Source organism: Pseudophryne corroboree, chromosome 5 (assembly GCF_028390025.1).
Source record: "Pseudophryne corroboree isolate aPseCor3 chromosome 5, aPseCor3.hap2, whole genome shotgun sequence".
NCBI classification, from domain to species: domain Eukaryota; kingdom Metazoa; phylum Chordata; class Amphibia; order Anura; family Myobatrachidae; genus Pseudophryne; species Pseudophryne corroboree.
Window position 1 is genome coordinate 157,169,747 of NC_086448.1, and position 15,701 is coordinate 157,185,447.

A 15,701-nucleotide genomic window follows, 5' to 3' on the forward strand; every position below is an offset into this window, starting at 1 on the left:
ATGAAAAACTTACATTCCAACATACAGTATTCCCAGTTCAAAAATAGAGACACTTGGACATCATTGATCTAAAAATGATTAGAATATGGGTATTTTCTAAAGCTTACTTTAAAAAAAAAAAAAAAAAAAAAGTGGTGTTGCCCATAGCAACCAATCAAATTCTGGCTATAATTTCTCTATTACATTCTAGAATAAGATAGAGCAAATCTGATTGGTTGCTATGGGCAACACCTTCGTTTGTCTGGTTTGGAAGCTATTGTAAATCTGCCCCTAGGTGTTTATAATGTAGCATAAAGTGTCTAATGGGCCCTACACACTTGAGCTGCCCGATGGCGGATACGGCTGATGGGCGACCCGGCGGCGGGGGGAGGTGATGGGGGGAGTGAAGTTTCTTCTTAATTCCACCCGTCACCTGGCTCCATAGCAGTGCATGGTAATATGGACGAGATTGTCCATATTGGCCTGCATGCATAAGCGACCCGGCACCAACGATTAACGAGCACGGGGCCGCGCATCGTTAATCGTTGGTGTCTACACACTGCACGATATGAACGAGAACGTTCATATCGTGCAGTGAGATCTGTAAGTGTGTAGGGTCCATAGAAATTTAGATGAACCATATGACTGTAAAGCTGGGTACACACCTATACAGTCCATGGCCCGAAAACTCGATATCTGGTAAACGAGCTGATGATTGCATAGGTATGTATGCCGTACTGTTGCAGGAGCGTCAGCTGATAAACAGCTTGCAATGCTGCTGCAACAGTCAGGATCAGGAGATTGCATCTTATGCGTAGTTTAATATTTCTTCCAATACCATAGAGCAGCCACTCGCCTCACTCCTGCTGCTACCGCCCCACAGGGGGTCATGCTGGATACACACTACTCAGCTGATCAGGATCATGAAACCCGATCAGTCGAGTGATCATAAAAGTGAGTATCCAAGTTTAGAGTGGAACACTGTAGCCAAACTTATAAATAGATACATTGTTTAATGGAATATTTTAAACAGATACATTTTATTACTGTACATGCACTATATAAAATAACTTTATATTTCTTTACACAAATACTTTATCTTTTTTGTAAACTGAAATGATATATAATTTCATTATATAATTATTGTATATACCTTTTGAATTGATACAGGTAATGGGGCATATGTAATAGGGTCCGAGTTTGCAGGAAGTGCGGGATGCCGGACGATCTTGGACGTTTTTTTAAAGCTGCAATCATTTACATGGTATGGTTTTGCCTTATAATTGATTGCCCCTTTAAAAAAAACCTTCAAACTCTGACCCTATTACATATGCCCCAATAAGTCATCTGTGCACTTTTATATGTCAAGAACGAGTGTGAATTATTAGATCTACACTAAAAAGATCTACATTCAATAGGTCTGTCACGAATGGCAGACATGCATTAGGTCGACAGGGTCAAAAGGTCGACAGAATAGGTAGACAGTAGGAAAGGGCAACATGGTTAAAGGTCGACAGGATCAAAAGGTCAACATGTAAATGGTCAACACAAAAAGGTAGACACAATTTTTTTGTTTTTGTGGGTGTTTTGTCACTTTTCTGCAACAAACAACCCCCATTAGTGTACCACATTAGCTCGTGATGCTTCGGGCAAGGTGCCTCCCTCCATTACTACTGCGCTCGGCACAGCGTATTATTCCCAATCGTAGTCCATGTGGATGGTAAAGTATGAAAAAGTTGACAAAAAAAAAAATAAATAAATAAATATGAAAAAAAGAAAACTTGTGTCGACCATTGTCACGTCAACCTTTTGACCCTGTCACCTTTTAAACTGTCTACCTTTTACATGTTAGCCTTTTGACCATGTCGACCTTTTGACCCTGTAGATCTAATGCATGTCCACCATTAGTGGTAGACCTATTAACAGTAGACCTTTTTTAGTGTAGAGCTATAGGGGGTAATTCCAAGTTGATCGCAGCAGGAATTTTTTTAGCAATTGGGCAAAACCATGTGCACTGCAGGGGGGGCAGATATAACATGTGCAGAGAGAGTTAGATTTGGGTGTGGTGTGTTCAATCTGCAATCTAATTTGCAGTGTAAAAATAAAGCAGCCAGTATTTACCCTGCACAGACATAAAATAACCCACCCAAATCTAACTCTCTCTGCAAATGTTATATCTGCATCCCCTGCAGTGCACATGGGGGGTAATTCCAAGTTGATCGCAGCAGGATATTTTTTAGCAGTTGGGCAAAACCATGTGCACTGCAGGGAAGGCAGATATAACATGTGCAGAGAGAGTTAGATTTGGGTGGGTTATTTTGTTTCTGTGCAGGGTAAATACTGGCTACTTTATTTTTACACTGCAATTTAGATTGCAGATTGAACACACCACACCCAAATCTAACTCTCTCTGCACATGTTATATCTGCCTCCCCTGCAGTGCACATAGGTGGTCATTCCGAATTGTTCGCTCGCAAGCTGCTTTTAGCAGCTTTGCACACGCTAAGCCGCCGCCTACTGGGAGTGAATCTTAGCTTATCAAAATTGCGAACGAAAGATTCGCAATATTCCTAAAAGACTTCTCTGTGCAGTTTCTGAGTAGCTCGAGACTTACTCTTCCAGTGCGATCAGTTCAGTGCTTGTCGTTCCTGGTTTGACGTCACAAACACACCCAGCGTTCGCCCAGACACTCCTCCGTTTCTCCAGCCACTCCCGCGTTTTTCCCAGAAACGGTAGCGTTTTCTCACACACTCCCATAAAACGGCCTGTTTCCGCCCAGAAACACCCACTTCCTGTCAATCACATTACGATCACCAGAATGAAGAAAAAACCTCGTCATGCCGTGAGTAAAATACCTAACTGCATAGCAAATTTACTTGGCGCAGTCGCAGTGCGAACATTGCGCATGCGCAGTTAGCAGAAAATCGCTGCAATGCGAAGAAAATTACAGAGCGAACAACTCGGAATGAGGGCCATAGTTTTGCCCAACTGCTAAAAAATATCCTGCTGCGATCAACTTGGAATTACCCCCATGTTTTTGCCCAATTGCTAACTTTCTTGCTGCTGCGATCAACTCAGAATTACCCCCATAGGGGGTAATTCCAAGTTGATCGCAGCAGGATTTTTTATAGCAACTGGGCAAAACATGTGCACTGCAGGGGAGGCAGATATAACATGTGCAGAGAGAGTTAGATTTGGGTGTGGTGTGTTCAATCTGCAATCTAATTTGCAGTGTAAAAATAAAGCAGCCAGTATTTACCCTGCACAGAAACAATATAACCCACCCAAATCTAACTCTTTCTGCACATGTTATATCTGCCTCCCCTGCAGTGCACATGGTTTTGCCCAGTTGCTATCAAAAATCCTGCTGCGATCAACTTGGAATTACCCCCATAGTCCGGATACCGTCAAGAACACTTTAAAATAAATAAGTCTTAGTTCATTTTTTATTTAACGTGTATATTCAAAGTGTATTCTGCATGACTACATTCCCCTGTGTTAACATGCATGCTTATATTATTTTCTGTGTTTCGTCTTACTGTATGTTTGTCTGGTGTAGTTTTCAGCCAGCAAGAAAGAACACTTCATTTCAGTCTTATTAAATCTAGTGATGCTTCATTTATTTAATGCCTTGCACTGGTGGACCAAACCCAGGACTGTGCTGAGGATTTGATGGAGTCATCAGAATTTTTGCCAGTTTTAGGATTTGACTGAATTCTTAGGATTTGGCTGATTGACTCTTGATTCTAGTGATTCTAGGCACTAATACTATACATAGAAGTATATATAAAATCCTAGAGATAATTCTACTCCAATGCCGTTTGGGAAAATGGGTCATACAAGAGAGAAACACGGTTTAGATTAGCTGAATCCATGAGTGTTCATACCAGTGAAACACAAGTTTCGCACAACAACCATTCTAAAAATATATAAAATGCAATCCCATAACAGTCTCTAATTAAGAAATCATTTATTAATTAGACCTATGATATATTGGAGTCTGTTGTCATTAAATAGTCCTGGCCAGTCTCCTATTTTTGAGCTGCAGCACATTTGGAGTTGACGAATACCTTTATTTAGGTAGCCACCTATGTTTAATCTCGTACTGTATCTCAATGCAAATATAAATAAAATTGTGGTTTATTGTTAGCCCCAAAGAGCAAACATTTTTGTAATCAAGATGACCCACATGTCTGCTTACAATAACATAGATGTGGACGGAGTTGCTATCGCTGCTGATTCCGTGGAAGCAGCAGCAATAGCTCTGTATGGTACTAAGCTGGAGGTGTCTATTGACCTCACTGGCCACTGGTTTTCCCTCCAAACTGGAGGGTGCTTTGCAGCCCACTGGCAGTGCCCTGCGGATTGCAAATGGCAAAACCACCAGCAGAGACATATATAGGAGGCAATTTTTTAATGGGCACCTGATGGAGCAATTCAGTTATTGCTCCGATCGGGCACAAGTGCCAAGGGCACCCACATTTCTGCCCGCAGCCTCCTGATATGTTAGGCAGAAATGTGCAAAAACTCTTTGGTTTGGCCACCCTAACCAGTAGTTTAGACGGGTTTAGTCACTTTACACAGCTAAACCTGGTTCTTTTGTGCATGACAAGTGCAATAATTAATTGGCGCCCAGGACAATTGAATTGCTCCGTTGGGTGCCCATAAAGTAGAGTCACCCAAAAAACAACTGAATTTTCCTGTCCTCCATCACAGAATAAGTTAAGGTTGGCATGTGCCCATATGATAGATGACCAGCCAATCAGGAGTGGTATCTCATCCTTCACACATGAGGTCACGCTCCTGATGTATATACAGCATCTATATGTTTTTTTCTCCCTCCGGTGGTATATGAAAATTTGGCTGTGGAGTTCACAAATATCTAGTTACATCCCTGTTTAGGTCAACTTCTCTCCTAACATATCTGTATGCTAAATATAAGGTTGCATGTGTGGAAACACAAGTGTGCAGATAAATAGTGGCTCATACAGTATGAGCATTTTTATGCTGAACAGTAAATCAGGCCATTGAGGGGTCTATTTACTAAGCCTTGGATGGAGAGAAAGTGGACGGAGATAAAGTATCTAACTGCCATGTCACAGGCTGGGTTTGAAAAATGACAGGAGCTGATTGGCTGGTACTTTATCTCCGTCCCCTTTATCTTCATCTACAGCTTAGTAAATAGACCCCTAAGGGGTCTATTTACTAAGCCTTGGATGGATATAAAGTTGCTTGAGATATAATACCAGCCAATCTGCTCCTAACTGCCATGTCACAGGCTGGGTATGAACAATGACAGTTAGAAGCCGATTGGCTGGTACTTTATCTCCAGCAAATTTATCTCCATCCAAGGCTTAGTAAATAGACAGCATAAATCTGTACCATTGTCTGACCGAAAACAGCCTTTCCCGAGACACATATTCACAAGCCTTAAATGCTGAATTGCATGTGGATGCATTATTCTGTGTCCTCACATTAACTGTGACTTGTCTGAACAAATATGAAATGAATGTGTAAATGGTTGAACTCGAACTTCTAATGTTTCTTGTATCTTTTCCCTCTAATATTCTATTTTTGTTTTATTGGTCATTCTCAAACTGGGCCAGGCCTAACTGTTGATTCCTTCAGTTTGGGTAAACTTAGCCTGTTAGACATAAAGTAAGGGATCACCTCGGTGATACACAAGGAGACATTTTAATGATGTGTCTATTTACTGTCCAGCTTTACTTTTGGATCAGTTTGATTCTATATAGAAAAAAAATAGTAAATAAAAGATAATTAATTTATAAGAATTACCAATAATAATTTTACTATTTGTGCACTGAAAAATCTATGGAAAATATATAAACGCGTTTCATTGAATTCACTGATTGTGATCTCGGTCAGGCTTGGCTCTTGAGTTAATGAACATGTTTAACCTAGTGAAAAAGTTTGAGAACTGCTTCTTTAAGTCTCGTCTTTACTTGTGACCGTTAAGGGATTAATGGACAATTATCAGAATGTTTTGTGAAGATTGTTGATCTACTAAACATATGACTACTAATAATTCCTCTACCATAACATTGTTATGTTTCAGACGTTGTATACAACCATCATAAATTGTTCACTAAATATGTTGTGGCCATATTTCATCATATTAAACCAAAAATGATCCTTTGTCATTATGCAGTTTTGCAGCAGCACTGCAGCACTGCGACAGTCTCTCTGGGGTATTGCTTGACTGCCGGACTGCTCACTGTCACCATTGACCTCTGACCTAGCTTACAGCCTGGCTAAGTCAATGTTCAATGTGTGGAAGATGTGGCAGAAAACCCACCTGTATAGATTGGTACCAGATAATGATAACTGAGTGCTTATTAGGAAATGTGTCAATTGAGTAATGCCAACAACATATTCTATATATTTGTGATGTTTCCCTTTGTAGTTGTTTTCTGTGTTGATAGGAAAAAGTATTCACATTGCTTGATACCATGACCTGTGCAGTCTCCACTAATTCTGCAACTGTGAAATGACTCTGTGATTAAGGAACACTAGTGTTCAAAATATGTTTTACTGTACTGATAACTATGATAGAGCCAATGGCATATCTATAATGGGTCAGGAATATCACCAGGAAAATGGTGCGGCTGACATTTTCCCAGAGACCTAGGCATGGGCAGTAGGGTGTGATATACAAGTTAGACAGTTAAAAGATAGACAGTCATTAGGTCAATACGATATGGTCGACAGTCAAAATGTCGATGGGGTCAAAAGTCCAACAGGGTCAAAAAGTCAACACAAAAAAAAAATAATTTGGGGTTTTTAAACATTTTTTTCCTCATATTTGTTGAAATTCTGCCTCTCGCGGACTCTCTTCGCTTGCCTCGCTTTGCTCGCCACAAGGTCACTAAAGGTAATAGTTTGTGACATGATTATTAAATTTAAAAATTTGACCTTATTGACCTTTTGACCCTGTCTGACTTTTGACCCCGTTGACCTTTTCACTGTGAACCATATGGTGTCAACCTAGTGACTGTCTTCTATCTTTTTATTGTCTATCAAACGCCTCCCTGCGCAGTAAACTCTGGGATAGTTACTTGGAACTGACCTGCAGAGACAGGAGAGGGTCTGTACACTGGCCCCCTCCTCTCTTGAACCATCCATGGGTAGAGTATACAGTATTTTATCCTAATTTACATTTTAAAAACATGACTTATACATAGTACCAGTCATTAACCCCAGTCCATTCCGTTGTTGCATTTAAAGAACAGTTTGTTATTGGGAGATTTCAATTATTTCCCTTCTACTTTAAATAATTCTTGCTAGTTCTGTAGGGAGAAAATTAAAGGGGGAAATGTAAGAAATGGTTATTTATCAAAATTGTGGATTTTCTGCAATTTTTACAATATGTTTTAAAGTGGGGATTTTGTTTTAGACAGCTCCTTTAAATCCCAAAATAAAGATTCCTGAAAATTGGCGATTTTGGTATTTATTACCCTTCCCCCAAATGTTGTATAATACTGCAGGCAGGGAAAGAATTAATTTGGCTATTTTAGCTGTACCGGTGTTAGGCCACAACGTTTTAGGGAAAAATACCAGTTTGTTTTAATTATTAAAACAGTTATTTGGTACATTGTATAACTTATTTGTGGACATTAGTGTTTCGATACCTCTAATAATGTATGATGTGTTCATAATACGCGCCCTTCCAGCCTGTGCTAATAACAATAAAAAATTTGCAGATGACTAATGTACAGTATACATTTGGTATTTGGACTGAATATGAAATTTTAAATTAATTATTACAGTTTATACTACATAATTAATACAATCCTCTCTGGATATAAATCGCCCAATATTACAACTAAGACTGATTCAGAAATGCTTAATGGTTTATCGCCTGCGGATATATGCTGACTCAGGTTTCTTAAAGCATAGATTCATTATAGTAGAATTAAATTATATTTAATAAAAAGAGCTGAGCAATAAATTACTGCAGCTTGAGTTTACGGAGTCAATACATTTGTTTGTACAGTCCAGATGCCATGATCATTACAGAATATAAAGTAACGTAAAGCGACTCCAGGTACTATATAAAAAAAAAGACTTATATTGTAGCAGTAATCCAACAATATATTGAGATACAGAGCATCAGCATCATACGCATGGTGTATTAAAGTAGATTTTTCTTTATGCCCCATAATGAAACTTAAATATTGTACTGAATTTAAAATCAAACTGTCTTGTTTATTGTGTTATGATCACTGTACTATTACATATATATTGTTATGTTTCTTCTTTCTTTTACTTGTGTACTAACTATGTTTTGTTCCTTTTTAAGGTGGTAGTGAATGCCTTAATTGGGGCTATCCCATCCATCATGAATGTCCTGCTGGTCTGTCTCATTTTCTGGCTCATTTTTAGCATTATGGGAGTGAATTTATTTGCTGGAAAGTTTGGAAAATGCATTTATGCTGATAACAAGACAGAGGTGGATCCCTCCATTGCAGACAATAAAACCCTTTGTAAGTTAATGAATGTAACAGAAGCCTACTGGACTAAAGTAAAAGTCAACTTCGATAATGTTGGTGCAGGATACCTGGCGCTTCTTCAAGTGGTAAGTGTTTTATGTTTTTTTTTTTTTTCATATAGAGAAACTAATATGGTCAATTTGAGAATGATTACATGTATGTGCAGCTCCAGCTCCCCAGTGTCTCCCTAGCCAGCCTTCTTCAGACTCTCTAGGCACCTTTGTGTTTCCCCAGCCAGCATCCTGTCTCTCCATTCACCCAGTGTATCCCCAGCCTGCTCTTGTCTCTCCAGCCTTCCAGTGTTTCTACAGCCAGCCCCATTCTGTCTCTCCAGACACCCAGTGTCTCCCCACCCAGCCCCCTTTTTCTCCAGCCACCCAATGTCTCCCCAGCCAGCCCCCTTTTCTCCAGCCATCCAATGTTTCCCCAGCCAGCCCCCTTCTGTCTCTTCAGCCCCCCAGTATACCTAGAGCTCCAGCCCCCTGCAGCCCACAGACATTTGGCAACTTCTGTCTTGTGGATGTGTCTGCACCATTCTCAGTGGTGCATATGCATGACATCATGCGCACCTTGCCTCAATTAAAAACAAACTTTATTGTACCAAGCATCTGCCTGCAAGCAACACGGCTGCCCAGACCCTACGGATAGATCCATCCATAACCACTGCCTGCACTGCTGCAGTGATCAGCAAGGCACAGGCAGTGGTGTAGATGGATTTAACTGTGCCCCCTTGACAGCTGGCGCCCACAGGCTAATGCTTCCATTGCCTCCAGGAATTCTGCAACTGGTGGTGCTATTGATGGTTTTTATTTAACTGCATAGTTGAAAACCAACAGAAACCAGTAGTGTTTTTAAAGTACTTTGTCATTTATTCAAGTGTTGTAAATGTGACTTGATCTCACTCAATATTGTTTTAAAGTATTCTTATAGTGGAAACACGCAATCTGATTCTGGACTCCTTCACCCCTGTTCTATTTAGTTTGGATGACCACAGAACTTTTCCCTAGTCACCGGCCACTATCTGGCATCGGTCATACTGACAAATGCATGACTTTCCTGGGGCTTATTAGTTAAACACACCTGGCTCCTTTGTAGCATACTGCCCCTGTTGCCACCATATAAAGTACAGGTATCATGTTTAGATTGAGAAGTCCATATCCTTATTGCCAAAATATACCATCAGAGGTCACTTAGCTATCAAAACTGTTATGTATTCATCCATTATCTAGCACCTTAACTACTGCCACCTCCTCAAATCTGGCATTTCCCTCACCCATTTAATACCCACTTCAATTAATTTTAAATGCTGCTGCAAGATTGGTCTCTCTCTGCCCTACAGCCGCTTCACCGCTCTGCAGATCCCTACACTAACTCCCTATGTCCTCCAGAATCCAATCAAAATTACTCACCCTTACCTACAAAACACTTAGCACTGTACATCTCAATACCCACTGTACATCACTGTACATCTAGATTCCCATCTCAAAATAATCTCTGATATACCCTCTTAGATGTAACCCCGGCCTATGCATTGTTTATTTTCTGATAACAAACTCTCAGTCCCAACTATAAGACTTCTTCTGTTCCGCCTATGTAATTCCCTGTTGTCCTTGATCAGTCTCTTCCACATCCTTCAAATACTCTCTGAAAACTCATCACTTTAATACATAGGTCTGCAAACTCGGTCCTCATTACCCCACACGGTGCATGTTTTGCAGGTCTCCTCACAGAATCACAAGTGAAATAATTAGCTCCACCTGCGGACCTTTTAAAATGTGTCTATGAGTAATTAATACACCTGTGCACCTGCTGGATTACCTGCAAAACATGCACTGTGTGGGGTAATGAGGACCGAGTTTGCAGACCTATGCTCTAATAGATCTTCACCTACTCCACGCAAGCGCAACAAGCCCCTTGTGAGCTCGGTGGCGAGACATAGTTTCTATTCCCACTCTATGAGTGTCGTGGACACCCACGAGTGGGAATAATGCCTGCTAGTTGGCATGCCGACTGTTGGGATTTAGAGAGAGACGGGATGTAGCCGTCGGTAATGTGATCAGTGGTCACATAACTACATCCCCTTTTTTCAGGTGAAAAAAAAGGGGAGAGTTGAAAAAAGGACGCGTTAGCCATGAAACATTGTGTGTGTGTGTGTGTGTGTGTGTGTGTGTGTGTGTGTGTGTGTGTGTGTGTGTTTTTATGTACTTATTTAAAATGTTGATTTTGAAAAAAAAAATCTTTTAATAAATATTTTTTTACACTGTTTATTAATAACATTGCAGGGGTTTCTTTTTTCCTATCTCTTCTCTGGCCTCCCCATCTCCATTGTCTCACTGTGTTGTCTTTTTGTCTGTGTCTCTTTCTTTACCCCATGTCTGTGTCTCTCTCTCTGTCTATGTCCCCATGTGTGTCTCTCTGTCTTTTCCTATGTCTCTCTCTTTCCCCCATATACTGTATCTCTCTTTCCTCCTTGTCTCTCCTTGCCCATGTCTCTCTTGTCTATGACACTAATTACGTTTATTTTAACCCCCCCACCCCCCTACCTTCTGATATTTTAATACCTTTCACAAAGCGCTCCATTTCTACTATAGATGGTCTATAGTTCAGGCTGTATCAAACATATTTCAATATAAATAAGTGGTCAGGAAAAGGTTAAACATACCATAAATAAATACACACATAGCAGAAACAGAACTGCACTTTCTAAGCACACATTCTCCCACCTCATGGTAAGGCACCTGTCTCTTTTTCTTGGTAGCTATTGTCTGGTCCTGTGAACTGATTGAGGACTCTCCACACAAACAGCGAACTTGGTAGAAGAAGCTGCTCCCACTGGGCATGTGCAGCAGCTCTGCTCTGTTCCTTACACTGCATGTTGTGGCAGCTCTAGTAAACATATTATACACCATTGCTATTGTTGTCATACTTTGAGCCACTTGCGAAGAGGGGGTTTTCTGGGCAACCGGAGACCCCTCCTGCATTTGCCTTTGTCCAGTATATTAAGCAAATAAAAATTTTCCACCTCTGTGAGGGAACAATAATATGACAGGGCCTAGCAGATTTTCAGAACAAAAAAATCTGTGGGTCGTGATTAAATATCTGTTAATTTATGGCCAACATATCTGATGATTTTTGCATGTCAGAAAATGGATCTATCTGCCAGATAATCATATCTGCCGTGTATGTGCCCACCTTATATTGTCTCAGTGCAGTTTCCTCTACACTGCATGGCCATGACACCAAGACAGGGTTATTACAATCTAAGCCATTAACAGCTTATACTATTCCTGCTAAAGAGTTACATAAAATAAGTAAGTACTTTATTCATTATTTCATTTCTACCTTTAACTTACAAGGTTTTATGCGGTCACAAGGTCTAATTTTCTTTTTAGTTCTGTTGGAGGCTGTAGGTGGAATTATATTAGACATCCAGAGAACATTTTCATTTTTGCTTACTAAAAATAAATAAATCAGGGATTGGAAAGGTAAAAATGAAAAAACAAACAAAAAAACAACAACAAAAAAACACAGAACAAAATTGTAGTATATCATTTCCAGATTCCAGGTGATTGAAGCAGAAATGTTACTTAGTTTAGGAATGGGGTAATGGAATTTACTTTTTTAATTAACCCCAATGAAGCCAAGAATAGTTACAAAATAATCACATCATGACCTGTTCACATCTCTGTTATTTTCCACCAAAATTCTAATTCATAACTAAACCACAAGAGTATTCTAATTTACAGGAAGTGTTATAGGATCATATTTACAAAACACATTTCCGCACCTGTGTGCTTCGATGAACAAACCAGGACCGTCTTAACAGCAGTATAGGCCCCTGGGCAAAGCAATGCATTGGGGCCCCTAGCAATCCTCCAGCAGTAGGAGTGGGGGGTGCTATCAGTGGCAGCTTTGATGTACCGCGGGTGGTAGGGGGTGTTCTATCTTTCGCTCAGCATGTTGGACCTGGAACAGTAATTTCTGCTAATTACTCCTTTACTGTACAGATGGTGGGAGAAGGGGAAGAAGGGAGAACACTGACCTGTAGAAGTGGGTATTGGACTGAATGAAAGGGCCTGGTACATGACTTCCAGGGTGGTAGGGGGTGTTTAATAAGCAGGGGAGGGGTGTATAGTGGAGTGGGCTTTATATTTAGCATTTTCCGGTGGAAGGGCAGCTTGCTTGATTGCAGATATCGCCAGTTTCTGTAAAGAGATTTAATAGCTTTTAATGTGATAAAAAAAATAGAGAGTCCCATCGTTCAGGAAGTACTGGGGACTTGGGGATCAGACTTCAGGAGCCAGAGAAATTCACCAACAAAGATATAAAACTGCATACCAGGCGTGTGGAGTTGGAGCAGGGACCAGCTGCTGAAAGGATGATATATCTGGTTCTGGGCATAGTAGAAACAAGCTGCCAGTGTCCACCGAAAGGGGAGAGTCCCAGCTTTTGGAGTATACCCTCAGAAACATTCTTTGTCAAACAGGACCCGTGATATCTGGCTGGGAAGAACAATTAACAAGCTCGGATGGGACCACTGCTTTGAAGTCAGATAACTCCGGTTCCCCAGGGCCGATTTTAAAAAATCTGGTAGCCCTGGAAAAATCAGCCTAGGGCCCTTATACTCCTGGGGCCCTTGGGCAATTGTCCATTGAGCCCATACAAAAAGACAGCCCTGGGTCATACACCAAAGCTTTACGGTGCATGTTTACTCTCTGCTTTCAGGAGACAGCTCTGCAGCCTATAAGTGTGCTTAACCAATCAGAATGACAGACAGCTAACAAGCTCCAGTCTTTGTAGTACCAACTCTTACAATAACATAAATGTTTTCCTTTGTTTGGGGCTGACAGTGTAATGCTGCTGCTGCTGACTTGTTGTAAACTATACTCCTAGAATCTTAATGCCATGCGGTGCGAGACACCTAGAGAAACTGAGCCGCTCCGAGTGATGTAGCTTACCATATTTTTCTATAAATTTTCTGTCTTATGCACATTGCAGAGGCAGCGAAGCACCACTCAAAGTGTACTGCAGATGCTGGGCTGCGACTATAACTGCACAGGAATTAGTTTTAAACATGTACAATGTTGCTGATGAAGCACAACGGTACTTGGCGTGAAAAATGGTTGTGCATGTTCCCGAGTAGGGTTGGGTTAGCCTGTGTCTGCAGCGGCTCTTGCACACTCTTGCTATGAGCCAGCAAGGGTCAAGGCCTCAATTACATGATTCGCCAATCTGCTAGACGGTAATCGCTGGACTTTTCTATTTTCCAGAGAGTGCGGGACAACTGCCCGGTATTAATGAGTCTTCCCGGACATTCCAGAAGTGTAGCCAAGTATGCCTAACCATACAATAGAATGTAATGGTGAAAGCGTATTGGATTGTGGAAAAAGTATTCTTTAAAGCTAGTAATATTTTCATACATCCCAAAGGATCTGTGTGTATGATAGAGATGAGCGCCTGAAATTTTTCGGGTTTTGTGTTTTGGTTTTGGGTTCGGTTCCGCGGCCGTGTTTTGGGTTCGAACGCGTTTTGGCAAAACCTCACCGAATTATTTTTGTCGGATTCGGGTGTGTTTTGGATTCGGGTGTTTTTTTCCAAAAACACTAAAAAACAGCTTAAATCATAGAATTTGGGGGTCATTTTGATCCCAAAGTATTATTAACCTCAAAAACCATAATTTACACTCATTTTCAGTCTATTCTGAATACCTCACACCTCACAATATTATTTTTAGTCCTAAAATTTGCACCGAGGTCGCTGTGTGAGTAAGATAAGCGACCCTAGTGGCCGACACAAACACCGGGCCCATCTAGGAGTGGCACTGCAGTGTCACGCAGGATGTCCCTTCCAAAAAACCCTCCCCAAACAGCACATGACGCAAAGAAAAAAAGAGGCGCAATGAGGTAGCTGTGTGAGTAAGATTAGCGACCCTAGTGGCCGACACAAACACCGGGCCCATCTAGGAGTGGCACTGCAGTGTCACGCAGGATGGCCCTTCCAAAAAACCCTCCCCAAACAGCACATGACGCAAAGAAAAAAAGAGGCGCAATGAGGTAGCTGACTGTGTGAGTAAGATTAGCGACCCTAGTGGCCGACACAAACACCGGGCCCATCTAGGAGTGGCACTGCAGTGTCACGCAGGATGTCCCTTCCAAAAAACCCTCCCCAAACAGCACATGACGCAAAGAAAAAAAGAGGCGCAATGAGGTAGCTGTGTGAGTAAGATTAGCGACCCTAGTGGCCGACACAAACACCGGGCACATCTAGGAGTGGCACTGCAGTGTCACGCAGGATGTCCCTTCCAAAAAACCCTCCCCAAACAGCACATGACGCAAAGAAAAAAAGAGGCGCAATGAGGTAGCTGTGTGAGTAAGATTAGCGACCCTAGTGGCCGGCACAAACACCGGGCCCATCTAGGAGTGGCACTGCAGTGTCACGCAGGATGTCCCTTCCAAAAAACCCTCCCCAATCAGCACATGATGCAAAGAAAAAGAAAAGAAAAAAGAGGTGCAAGATGGAATTATCCTTGGGCCCTCCCACCCACCCTTATGTTGTATAAACAAAACAGGACATGCACACTTTAACCAACCCATCATTTCAGTGACAGGGTCTGCCACACGACTGTGACTGATATGACGGGTTGGTTTGGACCCCCCCAAAAAAAGAAGCAATTAATCTCTCCTTGCACAAACTGGCTCTACAGAGGCAAGATGTCCACCTCATCTTCACCCTCCGATATATCACCGTGTACATCCCCCTCCTCACAGATTATCAATTCGTCCCCACTGGAATCCACCATCTCAGCTCCCTGTGTACTTTGTGGAGGCAATTGCTGCTGGTCAATGTCTCCGCGGAGGAATTGATTATAATTCATTTTAATGAACATCATCTTCTCCACATTTTCTGGATGTAACCTCGTACGCTGATTGCTGACAAGGTGAGCGGCGGCACTAAACACTCTTTCGGAGTACACACTTGTGGGAGGGCAACTTAGGTAGAATAAAGCCAGTTTGTGCAAGGGCCTCCAAATTGCCTCTTTTTCCTGCCAGTATAAGTACGGACTGTGTGACGTGCCTACTTGGATGCGGTCACTCATATAATCCTCCACCATTCTATCAATGTTGAGAGAATCATATGCAGTGACAGTAGACGACATGTCCGTAATCGTTGTCAGGTCCTTCAGTCCGGACCAGATGTCAGCATCAGCAGTCG

General features: G+C 41.5%; 1 protein-coding gene across 1 annotated transcript in view; it reads left to right on the plus strand.

The window, feature by feature from the left end:
- The window catches only part of LOC134927416 (sodium channel protein type 5 subunit alpha-like), a 782,837-nt gene that overhangs the window by 714,235 nt on the left and 52,901 nt on the right, over positions 1-15,701 (plus strand). The window contains exon 23 of the mRNA XM_063921835.1: positions 8,300-8,575. Within this exon, the coding sequence (XP_063777905.1) occupies positions 8,300-8,575 (276 nt within the window). The remainder of the gene's footprint in view (positions 1-8,299; positions 8,576-15,701) is intronic.